Source organism: Nelumbo lutea, chromosome 1 (assembly GCF_056320005.1).
Source record: "Nelumbo lutea isolate HS-2025 chromosome 1, American lotus-T2T, whole genome shotgun sequence".
NCBI lineage: Eukaryota > Viridiplantae > Streptophyta > Magnoliopsida > Proteales > Nelumbonaceae > Nelumbo > Nelumbo lutea.
Window position 1 is genome coordinate 82,105,945 of NC_142684.1, and position 26,896 is coordinate 82,132,840.

At 36.7% G+C, this 26,896-nt stretch overlaps 1 protein-coding gene across 1 annotated transcript; it reads right to left on the reverse strand.

Annotated features, from left to right (window-relative positions):
- Window positions 1-296: 296 nt before the first annotated feature.
- ATM2 (myosin 2) lies at window positions 297-25,929 on the reverse strand. The gene is made up of 25 exons (XM_088965165.1): window positions 25,883-25,929; window positions 25,498-25,789; window positions 24,710-25,354; window positions 23,652-23,753; window positions 23,393-23,536; window positions 23,154-23,304; window positions 23,018-23,045; window positions 22,674-22,839; window positions 22,391-22,454; window positions 22,215-22,228; window positions 22,027-22,111; window positions 21,301-21,404; window positions 21,032-21,170; window positions 12,226-12,344; window positions 11,977-12,129; window positions 11,797-11,886; window positions 9,827-9,904; window positions 9,373-9,531; window positions 8,665-8,823; window positions 7,576-7,781; window positions 7,368-7,503; window positions 2,719-2,848; window positions 2,422-2,568; window positions 2,212-2,327; window positions 297-614 (listed from the first exon to the last, which is right to left on the reverse strand). Exons 3-25 carry the CDS (start codon window positions 25,205-25,207, stop codon window positions 312-314), a joined length of 3,291 nt encoding a protein of 1,096 aa, XP_088821291.1. The 5' UTR covers window positions 25,208-25,354; window positions 25,498-25,789; window positions 25,883-25,929; the 3' UTR covers window positions 297-311.
- Window positions 25,930-26,896: the final 967 nt, after the last annotated feature.

Below are 26,896 nucleotides of genomic sequence, written 5' to 3' on the forward strand. Positions count from 1 at the left end.
TGCACAGCCAGGAATGGGGAGGACGGGAACTGCACCATAGATGCCGAGAAACTCGCCTTTCCTTTGCTTAAATTTCTCTTCAGTTGTTGCAGTACACAATCCCGCTCTCTATGCTTTCTATATGTACCCCCGCTCTGTATGCATGTGAAGCAATGGCAACCTCAAGGCCAAATAGCAAAGAGGTTTCTTGAAATTAATCAGAGGCCAAAAGAACCAACAAAAAATATCAGCATTCAAGCTAAACAGAAAGTAAAAAAACAAAAAAAAAAAGAAAAAAAAAAAAGCTTTCGCCTACAGAAAATCAATTAGTTTCATCCCATTTCCTCGGAACTAAATGGTGCATCTGAAACAATGGATGCTTCCATCTTTCCTCTATCAAAACCAAAAGAAAGGGCAAACATCAAAAAAATTACCTGCAATGACGTCATTTGTTTTTGCCACATCTCCTCCATGGATTTCATCTTTGCCTCATAATCTGACCATCTTTTCTCAATTTGCTGAAGTTGTTCCTGAAGTGCAGCATTTTCCTCTTCCTTTTGCACCAATGCTGCTTCTGCCATCAGAACCCTTCGCTGGAGCTCTTCCAAAACAGAAGATTGAACCTGTGTATGCTCCTGTTCCAAATCCTAACAGAGTTAAATTTCTTCACCTTTCCAATTGTAAATACATAAATGAATCCCTTAAAAAGTAGAACTTGTAAATATTTTCCTTTTCATTGCAATATAGGCAATTTCTATGATGCCAGATGGGCTTCATGCCAGAAGAACTTTGACCAATCAGACCACGCCCCTGGTGAAGTTTGATGAATACCAATTAATTTGTTTCCACTTTTATGAAACCAGTTGGTTGGTTATCAGTTTTTTCCAATATCAAAGATGGACTCTTGCATATAATATCCTTCTATCTTTTATCAAAATAAAAGGTACAATCCAGGTTTCATTTTAATTCATCTCGCAATTAATGTTGGAAAACATAACAGAAGAATACATGGAATTCCTGAAGATTTCAAGGATTTGGCCTTATAGATCAACAAACTGATCATTTGTTCATGGAAGTAATAAATGCAGATCTTCACAAATATGAAGAAATGCCAAGCCATGACAAATGTAACATGTTGAGAGATAGGCCATCTAATTGTTTATAGAACTTATTTTCTTGTCTTTTCTTTTTTTTTTTTTTTGGTATTGCATAGATCACATTTAGAGGGGGCACAGCAGGGTACATGTGGGGCCCACTGATCATACCACAGAGAGCATGCAGTTCCACGGGTTTAATATCACAACTCCTATTTTGCAGGAATGCTGACTGACCATCTCAACTACTGAGTCATCAGCTTCTTTAGTTGGTAATGCAAAATCTTTATTGGGCTTTTACTGTTAGTGGACCTTTACGAATATTTTATTTTTTCTTTCTGCCACATAAACAGGCTTAGCTTCGTAACTATTCCTGATAATACACAGTGATTAGTAGAAAAGATAATGGGAAAACAGTAATGCCCCACAAATTGTTGTTTTCTCCCCATATTTTCTCCGTCTCTTATCTCTTCTCTCTTTTTCTCTAATTCACATCTGTTTTCTTTTCTTTTTTTTTTTTTTGCATTAGATTAATCAAATTAATTAACGTTTGATTGCTGAATTGATTACTACTCAAGAAAGTCAAGTGTATCTGGAATAGGGGTGCAAGTCAGGCCAGGTCAGATCTGGTTGAGATCAACCCTAAAGCAACCTGAGTTGTTGAGCCCCCAACCCAATGATCTTCTGTTGGGTTGGTATCAGGTTGTGCTCAGGTTGGTTTAGGTTAGCCCAATTTCTTAAACTTAGGATTGTCCAATAAAGGTTACTACATAGTACATACAGGAACAAAGTCATTGTACTTTAGGTGTACCATATTTATATTACACTAAAAAATTTTCGCCTTTAAACTTAAAACTGTTGACACAAATGCATGTATGCATGCATACTATATGCACAAAATATTTATATGATATTATATATGAAAATATGAAAACATTTTGGATTCAGGTTGGATCAGGTTACCCAGACCTCAACCCTAATCTTAAACCAAACCTAACTCAACACTACTTTTTTCAGGTTGGTTCAGATTGGGATAGGGTTAACCCAGCCCAGTAGGTAAAGATTTTCTCTCATAATGAAAGTAGGAAGAAAGAAACATTTTCTCTCATAATGAAAGGTGAAACACAGAATGAAATACCTTTCTTTCTAGAATCTTTGCAGCTTGCTTCGCTATAGGTTTTGTGTTACTGAGATTCGACTTTACCAAATTCTCCATATCATTTAAGTGCCTTCTAACCAACCAACCACGGGTTACTGCAGCAAAGTACGAAACTTTAAAACATAACCAAAATAAGATTATAAGAAAGTGAAACAAGTACACAGGATATTATGTCATTTAAAAGCCTACCAGACTGCAGAAGTATGACAGCCCTCTTCCTATCATTTTGTGTTCTCCAAGTAATTTGTTTCCTCAGATGCCTTTGTATCAGAGCAACTGCTTTCTGCCTCTTTACCAAACCCTGATATTCCTTTCTTGCATTTTCACCCCTAATATCTGAATGGGAATGTAACTTCTAATTAGAGACCCCTCATTACTACCACAAAAAGGAAAAAGAATAAAAAAATGAAAAAAACAAGAAAATTAGAAGCACATATGCAGCGAAGGAGGAAAAGTAAAATGGAAGCCATTGCATTAGTACATTACATGATTGCAAATTAGTGATTCCTCTCTTGATTTTCTGGAAATAGCAACGAGCTTGATGACCACGGAAACATTTTTGAACACAAAGTATCCTTTGCAGTGTTTTCTTTCTTGCATCTTCCAATATACCAATCTAGAAACCACCAAACATATAACAGAATGATGAAGACATGATAAAAGAAATACAAATTGGAAACAAAATAGTATATTGTTAAATTTTTGGTGAAGCCAATTACGGAAGCAAAAATACATTCACATAGTTGGCCATAACCAGCAGCAGAAATATTTTCACATCCATTTAGCAATGTTTTGTGTACCACCAACCACATCAATATATAAAATGTAGAAAAACGCATAAAACTAATAATTTATAGCTTGTTCTCTCTTCTGTCTCACAATATTCCAGTATATAGCTAGAGGTGTAAATCGGGCTGTGCCACCTGCGGCCCTGCACGACGGTACACTAGCCATGCCAAGCACGGCAAAATTGTGCGGGCTGTGCTAGACTGGGGGTTTCAGGTCTGTGGGCCAACACGGCATGGTACGACTGTGTCGCCCTCGGCCTAGCCCACACACACACACATGCATATATATAGATAGATAGAGAGAGAGATAGATATAGATAGATTAGTAAAATAAAATAAACAATTGTTTTCAATTTCATTATACTATTTTATTTAATTATTGTATATATAAACAATTACAAATATATCAAAATTCATATAAAATAAAAATTTTAAGATTTTTTTCAATTTTTTTTAAATAAACCTTTCATATCTTTGGCCCGGTCCATAGCACAGCATGGCACAGGCCCGTGTAGGCTTGGGCCGACTCCCCAAAATACCCCAGGGGAGGGAGGCATGGCTCCAAATGGCCCATGGGCTGGCATGCTGGCCCAACATAGCCCGTTTTACAGCTCTCTATATATAGCACAAGTCTACTACTGAAATCGCCAAGGAAAGAAAGAAAATGATAAAAGGATATAATTGATATAGAAAATTGTTCCATATTCTCCTCACACACACACACACACACACACACACACATACATACAATCAATGCCATTTTTGGAGAACTTTCTGAGCTGAAAATTTGAAACCATCGATAGCTAATGTTATTGAGGGAAACCTCCAATAAATGATGTTAGGGAAAATGAGTTCTGGAGGACACAAAATTATGGCCAATCCATGTTTCCCTTACCTGACGGATGATCCATACCAATGCTTTAAATCCTTTGTTAACCCAAACAGTTGGATCAGTCAACCCGCCACAAGGACAAGATTCCAGTTCCGTTTAGCCTATAAACTGCTATGTCCTAAAATCCTGATAGTTCAATGACCGATAGACCTTTAAACAGTATCCAAAACTCTGAATTTGAATTTGAGATTCAATGTAATCGAATCAAATTCGAATATAACATGATTAATCCAATATTTATCTGAACCATTTATTTATTTATATCATATATTAATATACACTAATATATAATATGAGAACTTATATTCTTCTTCAAGCTCTTCAAGGTGGCTGGATGGGAGCCAATGGACACACTTCTGAAATTTTTGGTTGCTGGCCAAGAGTTCATGGAAGCTCTAAAGCTAGAATTATCTGGAGCTGTATTCCCTTTGCTATCTGCTGGGAAGTATGGAAGGAGAGAAACAAGAGAGGATCTTTGAGGAGAAGATGAAAAGCATGGAAGAAGTTGGGGCAGCAATCAGTTTGTTGGTTGTTGGCTGGTTGCTGGTTCTTCCAAAATTTGAAGGCCTCAAGAAAGAAGATTCTGGAGCTGACTTTTGGCACACTTCGAATGACTAATTAGGATTTCTTTCTTGGATTAGTAAGACTATCTTTTTATTCTTATATGCTGTTTGTTGGGGTGATTCCTTGTCACCTGTGTTAGTTCTATTTACTTTTATTTAGTAATAAAACTTTCTTCTTTATTTATCTTCAAAAAGAATAATATAATAACTTATACAATGAAATTACATGAATGATTCTCTTATTTCCAATAATATTGTTATGTAACATAGGGTATAATAGTAAAATAACTATTAACCCTAAATCCCCAATCAATTCAATCATTCAATTTTCCATTCCATTCCAAGAGCGCTGACATAACCCTAAGGCTGTGTTTGGTTTGAAAGAAAAGGTAGGGAAAGGAAGGAAAGATATTGATCAAAAAAAGAAAGGGAAAGATAGGGAAACCCGTACAGGTTTCCCAACCTTTCCCCACCATTTCTTTAGACCAAACACAACCTAAAGGACTCATTCCCACTTCTCAGACCCCAATCCCTTTGGCATTTGATTGGTTGAGCATCAACATTGTTTCAGCTATACTTTCGAGCATTGACATGCAACCATAAATGGTAAGTCCCCATCTTGTTCTCAATCTTCAACCTGATAGCCCTAAGTCAATTCACATCCACAGATGTGCATCTTCTGCTTTTCGGTTTTGGTGGCCTTTCCCTTATGCATTTGCATTTCTATGCAATTAGCAAGGAATAGGAGCTCAGAATCGGATATTCACATCAGTGGTTAGGTGGAACCTGGGACTTTAAATCTCCAACAAGAAACAGATATGCATCTCCACTATACCACTGGTTAGGCAACTAGCAAGGAGCTTGGATATTCACTAGTAGGACTTGGAATCTATGATTCTCCATGAAAGACAATTTCAGATTCGAATCAAATCTGATATTCAATTATTTAAACAAAATCATATTCAGTTATTGATTTTGTATATTCGGCGGATATTGAATCGAATCCGAATGAATATTTATCTAATCAAATTCAAATTCAAATATGCACTGATTCGATTTGAATTCACTCCATTTACAGGCCCAATAACAGGTCACAATGACCAGAGCCACTTGACCTCTGGCAGTTGGACACATCGGTGGTTAGCAATGAAGATTGAAGCACAACCCAGCAATAACAATCAAAGTTTAATCTCAAATGTTGGTCTCCACTTTGAATGACTCAGTCTCATTCTCACATTGAGGATGAGTGTTAACAGTGGCCAGCAGCAACTATACAAGAATGACTGGTGACCAAAACTTAGACAAGGTTGCAACCAGTAGTGGTTGGCAACAAGATTCAGGTTCAACATAGTGTATACAGAGGATTTGCTTGAAATGCCTGTCAGCATTGACAGCAGCAAAAACTGATGATTAGGCAACAAGTTAATAGAGGATGTGTGGTACACAAAGGATTTGGAGCTTAGGCACCAACTATTAGTTTGCTAGAATTGACTGCAGTAGCAAAGCCTAGGTGAAACCCATACTTTTAATGTCACCAAACCGAACAGAGGCTTTAAGGTATTAAAAAGAAAAGTTAAATCTAAAAGCAAGTGAAGTATATAATTATTTATCATTGTTATTTTTTCTGCATTTTCTGTATTCCTTTAGCCATTTTATCATTGATGGCAACAAATTCTCATCAATAACATTTTTTTGTTTCATAGAATATTCATATTTTCTGTAGTTTCCCATATGTTTCTACATTTTACCTATTTATTTATTTTTTTTCATTTTTTATTATCTGATTTATGATGCCACAAGTTGACCCATTTATTTATATTTATATTTTTTCATTTATGATGCCACAGTTGAACTGCTGACCCACAACCCAGACCTAGGAGTAGCTCCAATAGGTGATAAAATGAGAAACTAAGATGGTTTGGGCACATCCATAGAAAATCACCAACTGCACCAGTTAGAAGAAGTTGTTTATTACACACATTGAAGGGGCTAGAAGAGCTTAGGGTAGACCAAAAACAACATGGGTAGAAGTAGTAAGAAATTATTTAAGCACTTATAATTTAACAATGGATATGGCTTTGAATAGAACAGATTCGCGAAACAGGATTCATGTAGCTGACCCCATATAGTTGTGATTAAGGCATGGATGATGATGATGATGATGATATAGCTCTGACATTTCAGAGAAAGGGAAAATAGGCATTCACAACTAAAGATCTCCTTCACCCAACTTTCCCCCGAACCCCCCCCCCCACCCCCACCCACCCACACACACACACAAATTATTTGGGGATAACTTGCCAATCCAGAACACTGTTCCTTTTAATAGAAGATATGGCATCCAAAGGAAACTATTTTGCTAGATCATCCAGAACATTGGTCCTTTTCAAAGAAATGCAGTAATGCTTAACCTAATTTACACATCTTGCAAGGGAACTGTTTTATATTCTTCTCACAAAAAAAAGGATAAAAGATTATAGGGTTTCAAAATATCTTGAGGTTTTAACTATGAAATTTGTTAATAGCTTCTTCCTTCTTTTTTCTTTTTTTTTTTTTCTGGATGTTCCTACACATTGAGTCAGCACTAATAATAATGAAAGAAGAAAATAAAAGAAAATAAAACACTTATCTCCTTTTCAGTTTTTTACCAGCACTTCCCAATATAACGCAAACAGGGAACAACATTCTGAAGCCAACTATCATTAAATGATGGCAATGGTCAAAATCAGAGAAGTCAATGGATCCCTCTCTACTTCTTTGATTTCAAATGTTCATGGAAGAACAATTGTGATTATTATAAATAGAATCCATAATTACATGGAAATTTTGCTAAATAGGAGGAATAAATGAAAAGAAAACTACCATGAATGGCTTTGAAGGAAAAGAACTAACCTGCCCTGTTCGAAGAAATAACTTTGTATACCCAACTTGATACATATCAGGAAGGATATTAAACTGCTGAAGAATGGCAGCTGATATACTCAATGGATCCTGAGATACAACATTCACCGAAAGAAGAAACCCATACCTGAAAAAATTAAGAAAGAATGTCAATATTCATCAAAAAAGAGTTGATGAACTAATAATTTTTTTTCACTACCTTTTGGCAAAGTGCTTATGTGTTATCCGTGTTGGGTACCCGGATCTTGAAATCCTGACTACCTCTAGCACTCCACAGCATCTCAGCTGCTGCAATACCAGGTCCTTTTCATACACACCAGGAAGCTGCTTACTGTTTGGCTTTATGCAACGAATGAAGTGGGGAGTGGTATTTTCCAACTGCTTCATCAGTTTGAAGAGTTGACCCTACAAGAATGTTCAAAACATTTTCAAACCTTAGGATTTGTAAGTGTCAATATAACATGAACTTTAAGCATCACAATGAAAATTTGAAAATTTCCACACAAGGGTGAAGTTGCAGAGAAGATGGCATCTTTTGAGCTGCCACTTAGCTTGCAACCTGTAAAGAGTGGATAGCTAGGAACTCCTCATGTAAAACATGCAAGCCCACATCATATGAAATAACTATTAACTAGATAATATAGATATTGACGCAATGCCTTCTTCCCAACAATGCTTTTGACCTGGTGGTCTTGAGCTCACCAATTACAAATAATATAATGCTGTCAAGAAACTCAACCTAAACCTGAACAAACTCAAGTAAGAGCCTAATTTGAGATCAGGTTGGATAAAGATTACATAACAGGTTGAATCATGAATATTCAGTTCTATGATTTCAGTCTAGCTTTGACATTAGGCCCAGCCCAATCCAACTAAGCTAAATTAAGTCAATAAGTAAAGCTCATAAACCCATCTTTGCAACAAAAACCACCATCTGTCATCTGTGTCAGGAAAATAGGAAAGCTCCACGACCCAAATTTATATGATACTTTTTTTTGATAAAAAAATTTATATGATACTTCTAACAAAGATATCATCTACAACTAACATTTGATATACTAGTAAGATAGGGATATATAACATATATGCTCCCAGAGTTTCTCACAGTTGCTAAATTGATATTTACTTATGTTGCACAAATATTGCAGAGAACTAAACTCTACTTTCATTTTTTTTTTTGTTTTTTTTTTTTTGACATGTATTGTACTTATACAAGGAAAATAAGTTGAAAATGCACCAGGTAGGTATTGTATTCTACTTTCATAAATATGTAAACAGGCACCTTTACCTTGAACTTTGTTCCGACACTTTGCTTCTGGGATTTACTAAGCATATTGGAAGCAAATAATTGAGGTAGTTGGCAACTACATGTTGAGAGAAGTTGGATAGAATCAGAGGGCAATGGATCTCTATTCTTCTCCAAGAAGCCACTTGTATCATATAAAACCTGATAAACCTCCTCATGTTAGCACAACTTTTCTTAAGAAACAAACTGACAATAACTAAAACAGCAATAGTTAATTAAAAAAGTTCACAAACTTATGCAAGGCTTGACTTCCCCCTGAATTTTAACTGTGCAACTGCAAATATGAAATTGGAAATCTAAAAGAAGGTGCCATTAGATTTGAAGGTTCACTCATATAATATGAATGTCCTTAAGAAGCTGCTGCTACTAGACTTCAAAGTTCCAGTGGATTTTCTTGAAGCAAAAATATGAATTTTTAAAATCTTTCAATTTTCAATATCTTCTTCAGTAATTATATATCATTGGACTTAACTTACACGGTTACACCATTAATTAATTCCAATTATTTGCTCTTTTTACTGTCTTTATCATATCATTATTTATATATGAACATTAAACTCTGTTCAATTCAAGAAAAAAAAACAAACGAATGTTATCACCAAGCTGACTTCTTAAAATTCGATATCTACAAAGTTGAATCACCCTAAGGCTCAAAACAAGGTAAACCTCTGAACTGTTATCATCACTGACCTCTCCAGCATAATGGCGAACACTAAAAGCCCCACCCCTTTCACCTTTAAAGCAAGGATTAGCATTCAAATGCTGATTAAGCTTATCAGCAAAGGTCCAATCACTAGCTTTGGGGAAAGTTGATTCTTCATCCAACAATGACAGTAGCCCCAATGGTTTCTGCACCACATATCATAGTAATGTCATAAGCTCACACAACACAACCCTACCACAAAGTAAATACAAATAAACAAAATAGAATTGGCAATCTTCTCTGGAAACAATTTCTTGGAAAGGACTACCATGAAAATAATATATCAATAACACTTTCAGGTAACCCACACATATATTTTGGGTTTTTTAAGTGTAAAACTTCTAAATAGAAGAGGGCTGCTATACATCATTAGCTTCTAAGCTGGGAAATATATATGCACATTGAAAAGTATCTAATTCAAGGACGTTGTACAAGATTCACCTTCTCAAAGAGATTAAGGCACTCTTTGTTATCCTCAAAATCAACCTTCGTCCAATCAATACCATCTTGTGTGTATTCCTGTAATAGATATCCAGGATAACAGGATCAAATTATTATAATTTACAAGAACAAGCTACAGAAATCAAGCAAACTATCAGTCAAATGAAAGATGATAATTAAAGGGGTAATATCCAGCAGAGCACATAGTGATAACAGATTTGACACAAAACCCATACATGCAGTTAAAAAAATGGCTGTATATACATTAACAGGAAAAACAAGTTTATCCTTGTTGTATGCAACAAGAAGGAAAAGAGGTATTTAGAAGAGAAAGAGATTACATCTTATAATGCCGAAATACAGACAATATGTAGACACATTTTTCTGATCAAACAAAAAGAAAAAACACAATATGTAGACACATTTTTAAGAGATAAAAGTATAGTGGCATTATAAAACACAGTAGGATAAGTTGGCAATGAATTATTTATTAGAAAAAAAGTCACAAGTCATGCCCATAAGTATGAAAGAAGGCTTAAATATGGAGACCAAGACAAGCCACATGCACCTCGCATAAATGCATCCAACTGAACTGCACAATCTTCAAGTCTAATTACACAGTTAACCTAATAAAATAAAGCCATCCCAATTGGCAAGGCACAGCCTGAAAATTAAGGCAATCAGTGGGTAGCCATTGGTCTACCTTTGCTTCAGTATGATAACTGTGTCAGAGATATTAGTATCAAGGACATAGAAGATAGGGTATTCTAGGCAGCAAAATAATAAATTCTGCACTTCTGAGCTCAAACAGTCTGTAAAGTTGACTGCATGAGTAGCAGTAAATTCCTTACAATTCATACTAATAATTCTGCTCAGTTGCTCATTTGTAATTAGGAGTGGACACGAAAAGAGCTTTTCATGAGCTATTTGAGCTCGACTCATGAAAAGCCAAATCAGTTTGATAAACCGAGCTTCAAGCCAAGCTCGAGCCCAATATATAGGCTCATTTGCTAATCAAGTCAAGCTCGATCGAAAATGAAGCTCAGTTTGTGAAGCTCATGATCCTAATTGAGCTTATATTATATATAATATTTTAAACTTGTTATATGTATAATAATAAATAATTATTATATGTATACTTTTTAATTTCTGCTTGTATAATAAGAACTAATTTATATATGCATAATTACATATAATTTTTATATGTAAACTTTTTTTTATTTTTATATGAAGCTTGCCCCATTGACAAGCTCAAGCTGAGCCAAGCTCAAACATATAAGTTTTTGAGTCGAGCCAAATTCAAGCTCAAGTCTCTAACTAGAACTCGAGTCTCTTTCTTTTTTTTTTTTTTTTTGCTGAGCTGAGCTTGAATAGCCAGATATTCAGCTTGGCTCCGCTCGCATCCACCCTTATTTGCACTGAAAAGAAAGGGTGTAAAACTTCAGAGCTTTTCTTACTGATTTAAGAGATTTAGATATTTAAATTTCATGTTTTAAAATTTTACTAAGTTCATTCTCAATGTATTTAGAGATGAAGTCTTTATTAGTACAAATATTATCAGTAGACAATTAAATACAAAATAAGAGAAGCATAAAAGCCTCTTTATACAGATTTTAACAGAGAAAAACAACCCCCCAAAGTAGATATGAAAACCCTTCCAAAGTAGACCTATTTTAGGTGAATAGAATCTTTAAAATCTTTCAAGACAAGAAATCAGGCCAAGATGTGCAGATACTCGAAGACATATACCTGTTTGTCAGGAGAGTAGGTTCCTTACATAGAAGATACAAGAAAAACAAATGACAATTCATTTCCAATGACCATACTAGCAATTACAACTATATGTGTTAATTTCTTTAGTTACAAGAGACTAAGCAAGAAACATGGAAGATTCTATAAACTCATGCTTAATAAGATAGCATCATCTATACCCTACAACCTTGATGCTAAAATAGATATGGGATGCTCACCTCCTGTTCTAGTTTGAAAAGATGCCGGTTGAAATGTTGCTGCAGCCTCTCATTTGCATAATTTATACAAAATTGTTCAAAGCTATTCTCCTGCAAAATGTACGAATGAAGTAAACAGAAAACAAAACCATTTTGCAACTAAAAATACTACTTAATCATGCACCAATACAAAATACATACCTCAAAAGACTCAAACCCATAAATATCTACGATATTTATGGATCTTCCTGTATGACATTTACCAACTTCAAGTGACTTGTTTATCTGTTCTACAAGCCAGTCAAACAAGCTTTCATAGATAACTTTTGCTAATGCATTCCTTGCATCAATGGCCTGAACAAAATTGAAAAACAAAAAAAATTACAGGAGTTTGAGTTGTTAGGGGGGAGAGAGAGAGAGAGAGCTAAATCAGATTAGTATTTATTAGACCTGTCGCAATGTTAGCTTCTGAACAATATTATCATTTCCAGCCTGGATCTTACAAGTAGATAAAGCAAATATCAAGTCCTCAGCTTTGCAACCCATCAAATTGGCAGCATAGGTTACCGCTGTAAAATATATAGCACAAAAATTAAGTATGGATGAAGAATGATAGAGGTAGTTAACCCCTCCCCCCTTCAAAAAAAAAAAACAGAAAGAAAGAAAAATTGATGAATGAAGATGCACAAAATCACATTTATGCATGTGCCTATACAAAATCACATCGAATGAGTAGTGTAGATACCCAGGAACTTTCTATATGCCTCTTACTTGATTAGGAATGACACTTTTTTACTAAGGAACAAAGAAAGAAATCAAAACAAGATGTAAATTAAGCAAAATATGAGCATGTATAGAACTGAAGCACCTAATCAGCAATCCAAAGATCACCTAATACACCATAAAAAACAGTTATATTAAAACATTGTTCAACTGTTTTTTTATAAGTAAAAGAAATTTTATTAATTTGTTCAATAACAGAGAAATATACAATCAAGAGTTCCCAACCAAAGGTGTGAGATGCAGTGTCATTTTTTTTTATAAGATATGAATTTTATTGAAATTAAAGAGAAGCAAAAGAAAGGTACAAGACGGACACTATAACCACAGAGGCGCGAGCTGCAGCCTCAAAGAGTAAAAACAAATTATAACTGTGCCCAGAACAAATGATTCTTGTGTACCCTTGCTTAGCTAAACAACCAGCGATCCCATTGGCCAATTTTCTTTCCCAATGAAACCTTACTTCAATGCTTGTGGTTAGCCATTTAATTCTTCACAAAGCCCCCCTAAATGACCAAGGCACTTTCTCTGGTTCCCTTATCCACCCGATTACCAGTTTAGAGTCACCTTCAACTAGTAAACCGCCAACCCAACTCTCTAGCATGCTCTACTCCTTGTAAGACTGCAAGGAGTTCTGCATTCACAGCATTCCCTACTTCAATGGGACCTGAGAATAAAGCTAAAATGTGACCATCTGCATTTCTGAACACCCCCACCAAATCCTAGTTTAGAGATGCAGTCTCAATTGCAAAAGATATATTGCAATTGAGCCCAATACAGATGATCCCTAGTCACCCCTTGCTTAGCCAAATAGTCTGCCATCCCATTTGGCAATCTCCTTTCCCATTGAGTCCTTGCAACCATATTTGTGGTTGTAACTGTAGTGAGAATGGGTCGAATGGGCCTTTGTGTCTTTCCCATTGAGTCCTTACACCATGTTCTTTTAATTATGAACCTCTTTTATTTTGTTTTATTATTTCTTTAGTGTTGGCTGCCTCATTAAGGGCATCCAAGGAATTGTACTCGATTTAGAATTAAGAGAATAAAAGGCATCTTGGGGGGGCTAGAGAGAAAGGACCGAACTCTTCTCTTCTCTCTTCCCTTCTCTTCTTCTTCCACAAACCTCTGCTGAAACCTTTCTTTCTTCTTCCTTTTCTTTTCTTTTTCTACATTTTCTGAATTACAGGTCCTAGAGGCACTTTGAAGCTAGCGCTTATGGATCAAAGGGGATCTTTTGAATTCTATTAAGGGCGCTTTGGGTTGGACTGAGTTCTGGAATCTCTGGTATGAGGGGTTGAAGTTTCTCTCCTTCTCTCATCCTACCGGGTCCTATGAAACCCTAGTTTTGGGTGGTTGAAGAGTTGTTCTTTGATTAGAATAGCAAATCTAGTAAAACCCTAATTTGACTTTCATTTGCATATATTCGCCCAATGGAGCAAACTAAAAGAGAAACCAAATATCCCACAGATTCCAAGTTTGGACATGGGGAGTCAGTGGATACTCTATTGGGGGCAATGACCACTGTGAAGTTGGATGAAACCAATTATTTAGCTTGGTTTCAATCAATTAAAATACGTGTAGTAGAAGGAAATGGGGTTACATTACCGAGAGCAAGAAGAAACTAGCAAATGATGACCATACCTATGAAAGTTGGATGCAGGAAAACTACACAATAGTGGGTTGGTCAGTGAATTTTATGCAGTCACATATTAGTTAGCACTATCTATGGATGGAAACTGCAAAGGAAATGTGGGATAGTGTAACGGAGACCTACTCCCAAAAGCTAAATGTTGCCCAGGCTTACAAATTGGAGAATGATGTGAATAATCTAAGATAGGGGGAGAATCCCTTAGCCATCTACTTCTTCATGCTGAAATCTCTTTGGTAGGAGATTGATTTGATGGAGACTATTGTTTGGGGTTGTACAAAGGAAGTAGAAACACATAGGAAGTTGGTGGAGAGAAATCAAGTCTTTGAATTCTTCACCGGACTCAACCCGAAGCATGGTATTGTGAAGCATAATGTTTTGGCAAAGAATGAGGTGACATTGCCTCAAGCTTATGCTATGGTGAGTAGTGAGGAGAGCAGAAGACAGGTTCAATCTGTAGAGCTACAGGTTGATCACTATGCTAATGTCGGGATGAAGTTGAAGGTCAACACTAGGAAGAAAGATGTTATCTGTGAATATTTCAAAAAGCCTAAACATACTAAAGACACATGTTGGAAGCTGCACCCAGAGCTCATTCCTACCAGACCCAAGAATGGAAACAGTGGAAAGAGGATTGAGAATGGAAAAGGTGGAAATGCAAATGTAGCCATCTCCTCACAAAATGAATAGGGGCAAAGTGGTTAGAAATCAGTAGGTGAGCAACTTGCAACCACCAGGGTTGAGTATGAGAAGTACGGCCGAATAATTAGTCATCTAGAGTCTACTGCTATAGCATCTTCTTCTTCAAAGACAGTTCCTTCCTCTACGTATGCACGCTCAAGTATTCATGCCATTGCAAATCATGCTACTATTTCAGGTACTCATAAAATCTCTTGGATAATTGATTTTGGTGTCTCTGACCATATGACCAGTGTTTCACATTTATTCACCTCTTACCAACTCCTTTCTAGTCAGAACAAGATATCCCTTGCCCCTATCATGAGAAAGGGAGACATTCAGACCTCACATGCCCTGACCTTATCATATGTTCTTCACGTACCTAAACTTAATACCAATTTGCTTTCAGTTAGTAATTTGACTAAATACCTGAATTGCAATGTGATCGTTTTCCCTTCATATTGTGATTTTCAAGACATGAAATCTAAAAAGGTGATTAGGAATGACCATGAGGAGAATGGGGTCTATCTGTTAGACATGCCTAAGTAGAAACAAGTACAACCTAAGAGAATTGTGTTTGTTTCATAGTACACTAGTCGTATTATGTTATGTCATAGTCATTTGGGTCATTTGTCTTTCTCTTCATTGAGTTAGTTGTTTCCAGAACTGTTTAAAGGAATAAGTCTATCGACTCTACATTGCGAGTCTTGTGAGTTCTCAAAGCATTGTAAGAACACTTATCTTTTAAGTAATAAAAGATCGGTCATTCCTTTTAATATTGTTGACTATGATGTGTGGGGGCTTTACCATTTACCTTGTATGAGTGGTTATAGACATTTCATCATGTTTATTGATGACTTTTCACGATATACCTAGATTTACCTTATGCGCTCTCGTGCTGAAGTGCTTAAACTTGTGCAATAGTTCCATGAATATATACTCTCTCAGTTTAATACTTGCATAAAATATTCCAATCAAACAATGTTAAGGAATATTTTGAGGACCTTACATCCTATCTTGAGAAATTTGGGGTTGTCCATCATAGTTCTTGTGCCCGTACTCCACAACAAAATGTAGTGAAGAGGAAAAGCAGACATATTGTGGAAATTGCAAGGAGTATTCTTTTTGCTACCCATGTTCTTGTGAAGTTTTGGGGTAATGTAGTTTTAACAACCACTTATCTTATTAACCTTATGCCTTCCCAAGGCTTGGGGTTTAAAGTCTCCTTTTGGAGTCCTCTTTCCTAATGTGGAGGTTTTCTCCATTCCTCTACTTGTCTTTGTTTGCACTTGCTATGTCCACATTCCCAGTTCCAAGAGACATAAGTTTGAACCTAAGGCTCATAAGTGTATCTTCCTTGGTTATGCCTAGTACTTTAAAAGCACAAAGCACAAAGCGCAAAAAAGGTGCAAGGCGCACAATTTAAAAAAAAAAAAAAAAAGCTAAAAAACCAAAAAAAAAACTATAAAGCATAATATTAATAAAAATATAAACTTTAGTTTTAAAATAAATGTTTTAAAAAACCTATTATCTAAAATTAAAATACATAAATGTAATATGTAAAGCATATTCAAATGAGAATTTAAAAATGAAATCAAACATATAAAACATTTTCAAGCATATAAAACCCACAATCTCTTTTTTTTCTTAATTGCTTCAAGTAGGTAATGGGACATATTATTACATTCCTAATTCTACGAGCCGCCTTTGTGCCACGCCCCTTGAGGCAAGCCCAAATAAGTCCATGTTAGGGACTTAAATTCTTAATTTTCACACAAAAAATAATAATTTTATAGTTTTAATTGCTTTTAAGAAGATATTTTATTAGGATGAATGAATGGACAACATTACCAAATAGGGGATTCTCAAAGCTTCAATGAGAAAGTGAAAGCAATTAAAACTATAAAATTATTATTTTTTATATGAAAACTAAGAATTTAAAACCCTAACATGGACTTGTTTGGGCTGGCTTCGAGGGGTGTGGCACAGGGGTCTGGGGGAGGAGCCCCCAGCCCAGCCACCAAACTCAAAAAAAAGTAAAAAGCGGCAAATTTTCAAAAGGTACACGCCTAGGCTAAGGCGCAAGGCGCAACAAGCACACGCCTAGGCGCACTAGGCGTTTGCCTTTTGAATGGGCTACGCCTAGGACCTGGGCGAGGTACCTACCCTAAAACGCGCCTCGCCTATGCGCCTAAGCGCGCCTTTTAAATCACTAGTCATGCCTCCACACAGAAAGGGTATTGTTGTTTTGATCCCATTATGGATGTCACCTTTGCAAAGTCTGTCCCTTTTTATAGTCATCCTTCTAAGGGGGAGAGACCTCTTGAATTGTTTTCTCCATCCCTTCCTTTTCCAATTCCTAACGAGTCTTGTGGCAAGGCCTCCACAATTACCCTCATTCCCACGAAGGGATCTTCTCCTTCGAGGTCTTCCATTCCTGCTCCTCCCCCTCTTGCTAATACTCTAGTTTTTACCACTCATCCTAATCTCAAAAGGTGGTACCAACAGCAAAGGCTAAGGAAAACACAAGTTGATCCCACACATCCAATTAAGTCTCAAGTGCTTCCAATCACCAAAAAGATGGCAAGTTCGGCATCTCCACCACCAGCACCTTCATTTCTAGACCTTGACCTACCCATTTCTCTGAGAAAGGGTAAGAGGAAATGTACATCTCATTGCATTCCCAAAGTCGTTGACTGAAGCCTTAACCAAACCAAAGTGGTGGGATGCTATGAGCAAGGTTCTAAATATCGACACAGGGTGTATTGGCCTCTGTCGGTGCTTTTTCTTATGTTTTATTTTTTTTTTCAAAACCGATTAAAAGGGCTCGGTTTAAGTCCCAACTACCCTCTGAACCATGGTCTAACCCGATACAACCCTTGTAGGAGCGTATCGGGAAGCCATCCGCATGATATGTATCGGCCGATATTGGCCAATACATGTCAATACTTTTAACCTTGGCTATCAGGACTAAAAGAGAAGCACTTCATAAAAATAGTACCTAGGATATTGTTGATTTACCAACTGGAAAGGAACCTGTTGGGTGCAAGTGGGTTTACACTATCAAGTATCATGCAAATGGGTCAATTGAGAAAAACAAGGCACATCTTGTTGCTAAGGGATATACCCAGGTGTATGGGATATATTACACTGAGACCTTTTCTCCAATTGCTAAAATGATTTATGTGAGAGTTCTTTTATCCTTAGTAGTGAGCTATGATTGACCTCTTTATCAGTTTGATATTAAGAATGCATTCTTGAATGGTAATCTCATTGAAGAAATATATATGCCCCTTCCTCCTAGTATATATGGTAAGGAAATGCAAGGTAAGGCGTGTAGATCTTCAATAATTGCTAGCTCTTCAACTGAAGCAGAGTATAGGACTATGGCCCATGAGGTTTCTAAGTTGTTATGGCTTAGATCTCTCCTTGATGAAATGGGTGTCTCATGTATCAAGCCACCGATGTTAAATTGTGATAACCAAGCTGCTATTAACATTGCTCACAGCCCAGTTCAGCATGCTAGAACTAAGCACATTGAGGTAAACAAACACTTTATATGGGAGAGAGTGGCTTCAAAAGAGGTGTGCCTTCCTTTCATTGCATCAGCAGAGCAACTAGCAGATTTTCTGACTAAGGAAGTTCTAAAAGCAAAGCTTCAACAGTATATAAGCAAGCTAGGCATGATTGACATCCATGCTCGGCTTAACGGGGAGTGTGGTGAGAATGGGCCAAATGGGCCTTAATGTCTTTACTTCCTTTAAGTTATGTTTTAAGCTTATGTTCTTTTAGTTAAGGGCCTTTTTTTGTTTTGTTTTATTAATTCTTTAGACCACCCCATTAAGGGCATCCAGGGAATTGTAATCAGTTTAGAATTAAAATAATAAAAGACATCTTTGGGAGGGCTTCCCTTCTCTTCTTCTTCCACAAATCTCTATTGAAACCTTTCTTTCTTTTTCTATATTTTTTAATTATTGCAGGTGCATTTCACAATTGTAACATTATTCAACTGTTCGACATAAGGCCTACTTATAATCCAAACCTATGATACCCAGATACAAATACAGAAGAAAATACTAATAAAAGAAGCAAGGAATACATATACAGAAGCGAATACTGATACAAGAAACAGGGAGATGATCCTGAATTTCTTAAAATTCTGGACACAGATAGAGTACAGGTATCCCTGGTAATATGTTCATATTCATGTCATGCATTTATATCTAGTTTTCTAGGCTAACTATAATTTCTCAAAACTTATGTCTTGCCAAATTTAATTAACAAGTGAAGATAATGCAGTCTAATTTGTTAAAACATCATGTAATATGCTTATATCATGCATTTATATCTGGTTTTTTAGGATAACTGTCATTTCTCATGGCTTATATCTTTCCAAATTTAATTAAATTTCTAAAATGTGCAGATATTTTTGTAGTCTAATTTGTTAAAACATACCACCAATGTTTTAAAATGCGGAGGCGTGACGCGAGGCGTTCCACTACCTAGAGCCGTGAGGCGTAGTTCAGAACTCAAGAGGCGTAAGCCTCCTTAAGAGGAGGGGGGTTAAGAGGAGGAAGAAGAGGAAGGGGGGATTTTTATTTTTAATAAAAATCTTTTATATTAAGAAGAATAAAGATGCATAGCATTAGTTGAAACGGGGGGGGTCTTGTGGAAGCGGAGGCAAGCGAGCGAAGCAAGCTCACCTAACTCAAAAATCAATTTGGGCTGCATTGAAAAGGGGGCAGGGGGTTTGGGGGGCAAAGCCCCCCAACTGAAGGGGCAAGGGGCAAACCACTTTCTTTCCCCTTATCTTTTCTTCTCTTCCCTTTCCTTTCCTTTTCTTTTCTTTCCTTTTCTCTTTTTTTACTCTCTTTCTTTTTCTTTCCCTTCCCTTTCTTTTCTTTTCCTTTTTTTTCTTTTTTCCTTTTTTTGTCTTTTTATGTAAGATGTGCATGAGGCGCACTGAGGCGTACGCCTCAGAGGTGTCAGTGCCTCTTGCATACACCTCAGGGCGTTTTGGGAGCGCCTCTCCTGGAGGCACGCCTCTAGGTGTACGCCTCCCATGCCTGTTAAAACATTGCATACCACTTTACATATTTTAAAAGTGATAATTCTACAGCATACATCTAAAACTATATGTGCAGCATCCAGTATAACATCCAATAAGTATCTGTATCTGATACTTAACAAATACATGCACAAGTATCTAGTTATCACAGATCCAAATGAGTGCCCGATTCTCAATATTACAAGAACCAGTATCCAGATATACTCTTACATGGGTGCTGTTGGGTATGGCTTCTGTTTATCAAATAAACGGTACCATGTCATCACCAAATCAGCATTTGTCCCATCATAGGGTTTCGTACGCATAATTATGGATACCTTTTGGTCTTGATTTACGTGTGCATCAACCGTTGGGGGAAGCTTCATTTTAACGCCTCCCCCAACAGTTGAGCATTTATTTACTGTTTCGCTGAGGTGGTCCCTAATGGCATCTAGTTGTCAACAAATTATGGCAAAACATTTATCCAGTACTGTTTCTCGGTTTTGAAGACAAATCAAGTACAAACGTTTACTTAATAAACGGAAGCCATTCCAAACATATACATGGTTGTTTTCTTCCACTTTGGGTGAAGAATCCAAAGGAAAGAAGTATTACCAATTTGCCATATCCACCATGGTGCAGTTTTGGCATGCCAAAAGTTACTAAAGGAGAACCTTTTGTTGGGTCATTTTGCCAAGAAGCATCACCACATCCAAGGAAATGAAGAGACAGTCAAATAACCACTAACCTGAACCTAACATAAGCTTAACACGTTACTAAATCAGGTTTTGGCAGGTTGACACAGATCTGAATTCCTTAACCACCAAGATAAGCACCTTAGCTTCTTATAATGTACATAAACTAATATAATAAATATGCACTACACATTTCAGGCTTTGGTAAGATTGAATTGGTCAGGCTACCAGACATCAAGGAGTTCACACATAAATCGCCCTCTAACAAATTATGAAAGAGCCCATTAATAAAACTAGAGACAAAAAGGAAGGTTCCTCCAAAAGAACATCAACCTGTTAACATAAATTTGAAAAATTAAACAAAAATAAAGACCCATTTTAAAAAAAAATAAATTATATCCACATTACCATCATCTGCCACCACATCCACATGATTTTCATTATCAATTTTCTGAAAGGAAATGTCTCCTAGCCATAATACTGCAGCAAGCATTGCAAATATATTCTCTTGATCATCTTTGGGAAGTTTAACGATATCTAAGGCTTCCTGATCAAACAAAGAAATATGAAAATAGAATTGTAGCATTATGAAACTTAGATAGCACAAGTTAAATTGGAAATTTGGTATTCAGAATGTGTAGTAACAGATAACAGAAACATGTTATTCTTCACGTTACCATCAACATGTGAAATTTCTTTGCATCATCCACATCATCAATTGTCAAGCAACCACTCTGCTTAAGATAGTTGTATTCACTAGCAGCTTTCAGGTTCAACCTTTCTGTCAAGTAATAAAAGATTTTGAAACTAAGCATGGCATATTAAACCACTAAAGTCCAAAAACAAAAAGAACACAGACATAAAAGTCATGTATGTATCTTACTTTATCACTACAGGTTAACAATAATAGCAGTTTCTCTAACATTATCAAAATAGTTGGGATTGGGAGAAATCAGGTCAAGGAGATTGAATCAAGCCATTCTCCTTGGCTCTGCTTTACTCATGCATCAAAGTAGTCAGGAACCAAGGATCAACATCCAAATGGATACCAGTGAGATAAGACAGTTAAAACCTGATTGAAAGACATGACTTATGCAATTGAACACAGAAAACTATCTACTAAAAGGCCAACATATTGTATTCCTAAACTAGAAAACCCCTGAAGGACCATTTAAAGTGACAGGTCCCAACCTGTCTGGCCATGTAGTACATGTGTTGCAGAAAATAAAGACAACAACAAAGAACTCATGACTATCATAATTTGTTTAACTTTTGAAGAACTTCTGAAACCATAAAATACCTAAGTAAGAAGACCATGAACACAGAAAATATAGAAAGGCAGCATCCAAGATAATTAAGTATAAAGAAGATAAAAACAAGAAGCAATAAGATTGAACAACCACCTTTAAGAGATGCTGGGGCTCCAGCACATAGTTGATAGAAGATATGATATGACCGTTCTCCCTTAGCTATCTGAACCACTCTTGACTGCTTATAAAAGACAGGACGCTCAAATTGGTAAGAGATGGTGATAAATGGAACTCAAGCTACAATTCAGAATACCAGATGAGATCATGAAATAGTGGATTACCTTCTCAAGCAGAACTAACAACAATTTTTATTGGTAAGTTGAAGTTTGATGACCATAGACACAGTTGAAGAAGTAAAGTTAGTTATTACAGATACAGGACTAAACCAAAAAAAAAAAAAGAAATTGAAATTAGGTTGCAAAAAAAAAGCAGAACAAATCAATATGAGCATGCTTACAAGTTTGAATCTTAGCACCACAAATTTTCCCAGTTGTGCTGAAATGAATTTCAATCAACTTCCCCTATACCACATCATGAGAAACATGTTCAACTGTGAATCCTTCAAATAATCTCAACCCATTGGTTTTACATACAGGATGCAGAAAAAAAAGCATATATCTTGAAGAACTATTTATCATAAAAAGTTCAGTATTATTTTGAAATTGAAAAAAAAAATGATCTCAAACTTCAAATGATAATATGCATGAAGGCACCTTCCACAGAAGATAAAAAGCACTTACAAATCGGCTAGAGTTGACATTCCGCAATGTTTTTGCATTCCCAAATGCTTCCAATATACAATTTGTTTGAAGGACTCCATATTCTATTCCACTGCCACCTCCAAGAGCAGCCAAGTATTGCATTGCAATTTTTGCTGTTTCAGTTTTCCCAGCTCCACTTTCCCCACTACAGCAAGTCCAAGCTCATGTTTAGACCAAGAAAGGAAAAAAGCTCATGTAACATAAATAAAAAGAGGATGAAAATTCAAAGCCTCACTATAAAGGAAGGCAACTTGAAAAAGAATTCAATGTGTATGAAGACAAAGGTCACTGCTTTGCATATAATTATCACACAGATGACTTACCTAATGATGATGGATTGGTTAACTTCATCTGCAATATCCAACAGCACCAGAAAACAAGAATATGTGTCTTCAGAAAAGAGCTATGCATAATCAATTAAGGCAATAAAATTTCTCCAAACAAGTAAACCATGTTCACCTCTCATCATCTCATTGAAGGTAGTATCTGCTATAGCATAAACATGAGGGTTATCCATAACCTTATCCCTATAACCCATGATAAATTCATTTCCATATAGTTGAACATCTTTAAAGGGATTGATTGCAACCAAAACAGGACCTGCTTTACTCTACACACACAGAGAGATTGTTAAAATGAGTTTGGTACCAGAAACACCATGAGATCCAAAAAAATTAACATGTATGGATGATACTCACATAAACCATATCCCGAGAATATCTGTATTGAAGATTGTGAAGAACTGATGGCTCATTCAGGTAGCTTAGTTGTATAAGATCATCTACCCCCTCAAGGATATCTGGGTTAGCAGGTAAGATATTCCCTGTGGGCACTGTCACAACCTGAGGGACAATGAAAAGTATAAGTGCATGCAAGTTCCACTGGTTGAATTGTGGAAGTGCCTGAAGTTGAATACTGATGTAGCTTTAAAATGATAGCAATGACTCATGAACTCACACTGCCACCAGATAGCAAAACAACAGCATCCTTGCCAGAAGTTGATTGAATTTTTCCCAACTCCCACTGACCATTTGAAAGACAACACCATACCCGAAGTTTCTGGAAGCAAAAAACTCTTTAACTTTTATGAATGTTTATTAAAAGAGTCAACTGATGAGAAACATAACAAATAGCAACTTACCTTCTTTATGATAAAAATTAACAAAGACGAAAACAAACAAAAGAAGAACCCAGAGAACCCAGCATCCTAGAACAAGCCCTTGACTCCAACTGGGCAATACTGTAAACCACACCCACTAGGTCCCTCACAGACCTTTAATTAACATCATTTGATGAAAGAAATTACTTAGAAGTGTCCAAAGGAAATATTTTGTCATTATGATGGTTGCAAAATTCTCTTCAGAGTGCAGTCATGGGCACCCAGATAAAATGTTCTAGAAATATCTTGGCTTAATTGTTGAATGAGAGAACAACAGGAAATGCATGTCTGAATGGTAAAATATAAAGATAGCAACCTTTGGTTTGCAACAGAAGAGTGGACAAAATACATATACTAAGAATCATAAGAAAAATACTTCCATTGCTAAATAATCAGAGAATTAACTCCCCCACAACCATGACATCCAAAGTTCTTGAACGCAGTTTCAATTAGGGCTCTGCTTCAGTACAGAGCCTAAGTTCAATATGTATTATCCCATCTTAAATGTATCTGTGAGCGACCTTAGTAAACAGGTACAAACATTCTTCCTCAGCTATGGTCATATTTTTAAGGTTATTCGCAGAGTAAGAACTTAAGTATCAAATTTAGTGATACACTTATAGCGAAGAATCGTCTAGTGAACCCTGTTCTTCCGTGAGTATGGACTATGGAATTAAATTATGATTCCAGCAAGTGCGGAAGCCTGAATTTTTGTGTTTGGCAGAGGTAAGAAGAAGAAATCTGGCGTAAAAGAACATGCTTACCTTTTTTTCTTTCTTTTAGTTTCCTCTAAACTCAATGCATACGGCTAAGTTTAAATATTTACAATTATTTTCAGGAGCAGAGCACTGCATACCTTCTTCAAAACATAGCCGATGTTGTACCCACGCTCAGACTCCTCGGTTGACGGTAACGAGGTGGAAGGCTCTGCTCCTGAAGGATCCATGTTATCAGATTCATAATTTTCCTCTTCTTGTGACCTCCTAGCATAGGGTGTCTCTGCAGGCGAGTCGACTTTCATCTTTTTGCTCCCAAAACTGCCACTTTCGGTTCCTAATTCCTTGACTTCCTCTGTGAAAATCACGTCCCTCTTTCTCTCTTCCTTCTGTGCTCGGCCCTTTTTCTCCCTCTTGTCCACTTTGCTACCATTTGGCAAGTTCACTGTAACGCCATCCCCAATCTTGAAATTATGAGGCAAAGACCTTCTATTCGAGGGCAGCCGAGCCTTGGAGTTCGGACGTGTAGGCAATGCCGGAGGTACATCTTTAGGCTGCTCGTCCCTTCGCCGGATGGAATCCAGCATTTCTTCCAGCGAGCTACGAGCAGTGGTGGAAGGCATCACCGTCGTTAACATGATTCCAGGACCCCTAATCCAACCCCAAAATGGACCTACAAGGAGAACTTCTCAGACAAGAGAGTGATGAAACAAACCGCCGAAAGCGAACCAAAACTCAGTTTTCTCGACCTCGTTCGCCGAATTCAAACACAGAGTTCCAGAAACCTTCATTCAAAGACCCATTTTTTCTCAGAAAAAAATTCGTCCAACACGGAGTGTTCATGTTCATACTCCGTCACAAAAGAAACGAAAAAAAAAAAAACCTGAAAACAAGCTCTCCCACTGTCTTTGCTGATATAATTAATTACCCGGGAAAAAAAAACGAGGTCTGGGCCTCTGGCGATGAATATCGAGGAACTTTGCAAATAAGATCTTGCGTAAGAGGATTAATGGCAGCAATAAAGCTTCGATTTCTTCAGATTTTTCGCGTTACAGCTCCGGAAAGCTGTCGCTTTTGTTCTCCAAACCTAACTTACATTCCATTAAAAGCATCAAAAACACCCCCTTCCAAGGAAGCTTAAAGCTTTGCTTTAGCAGAAATTCAAAATTTCCAGATAGGTCCCATTTTTGCACATTCGACTTCGTCTCTAAAGTCCAAACCTATGGACCAGATTATATTATCTGAGAAGTGAGAAACAAGGAAAAGAAAAAAGTGAAATTAAATTAAAACAAAACACACACACACACACAGACCTGATCGAACTTCGAAGTAACACTTGGGGTCTGAAACTTGCTTTAAAATCAGGATTGGAAGCACAGATTGGCTCCCGTGTTTAGAGGAAATTACGACTTTTACCCTATATTTGAATTCCATTAGTTACCAATATGCCCCTCTCGTTAATTCTTAACGCTACCGTACCAACGACAAATTGGTTACAGACTGACAGGCTTACAGCTAAAGTTGATAATTGATACCTAAATCATGCAAAAGAAAGAAAACTACGAGTAACGGAAAAATTTGAAAAAACAGAAGACAGCTTCGATTTGTTATATGTATCATGTAGTACCATCTCCTCTCCTCATCTGACACAACATTCCATATTTGTGGCATATGATGCATCTGTATCGACAAGTTGGGTTTGGAACCGTTTGCACGATTACCCGATAACCCTGTTATATCTGGCTTTGATAATAGTAAAAATCTATGAAAGAGTATAATCCGAATATTAGAAGAAGTAAGGGATTAAGGGGTATAGTCGTGAATTCGTTGAAAATAGGGGGTAGTTGGAGTCTGGGAGACTTGGAGCGCGCTTGACGCATACGGCGAAGAGGGAAGCACGAGCATTTGTTTCTTTTAATTTAGACCGTCAGATTCGGTAGATGCTTTTGACTCGTTTATTACTTGATTATGCATCCAAAATCTTTTCAGTTGTGTCCAAAGTCCAAATAAGCCGAAGACCAGCAGCAAGAAATAAATTTGAATTTATCCATAATTGAATTTGAATAAGTAACGATTTCATTTGCAAGCGGGAAACTCTGTGACGTCAGATTGGAATTTATTTATTTAAGGCTCGTCCCCAACCACGCAGTATCAATTTGTCTTGTCAGTTGTCACGTGTCTTAATTGCCCACCTACCCCCTTGCTTGTGAAAACTACCTCCTGTGTAATTTACCGAATAGTCCTTTCACTAATTGCCACGTGGCGCAGGGCACTCCCTTAGTTAATCAATGATTCCAAAGTAGACGGACCACGTTGCCACGTGGTAA

Excerpts from the sequence above, each read along its gene's own strand:
- ATM2 (XM_088965165.1), bottom strand. The coding sequence starts at position 25,207 with ATGTTAACGACGGTGATGCCTTCCACCACTGCTCGTAGCTCGCTGGAA. Across the intron at positions 23,537-23,651 it reads TTTTGCTATCTGGTGGCAGT|GTTGTGACAGTGCCCACAGG; the intron begins GTGAGTTCATGA and ends ATTGTCCCTCAG. Across the intron at positions 615-2,211 it reads CAAAGATTCTAGAAAGAAAG|GAGCATACACAGGTTCAATC; the intron begins GTATTTCATTCT and ends GATTTGGAACAG.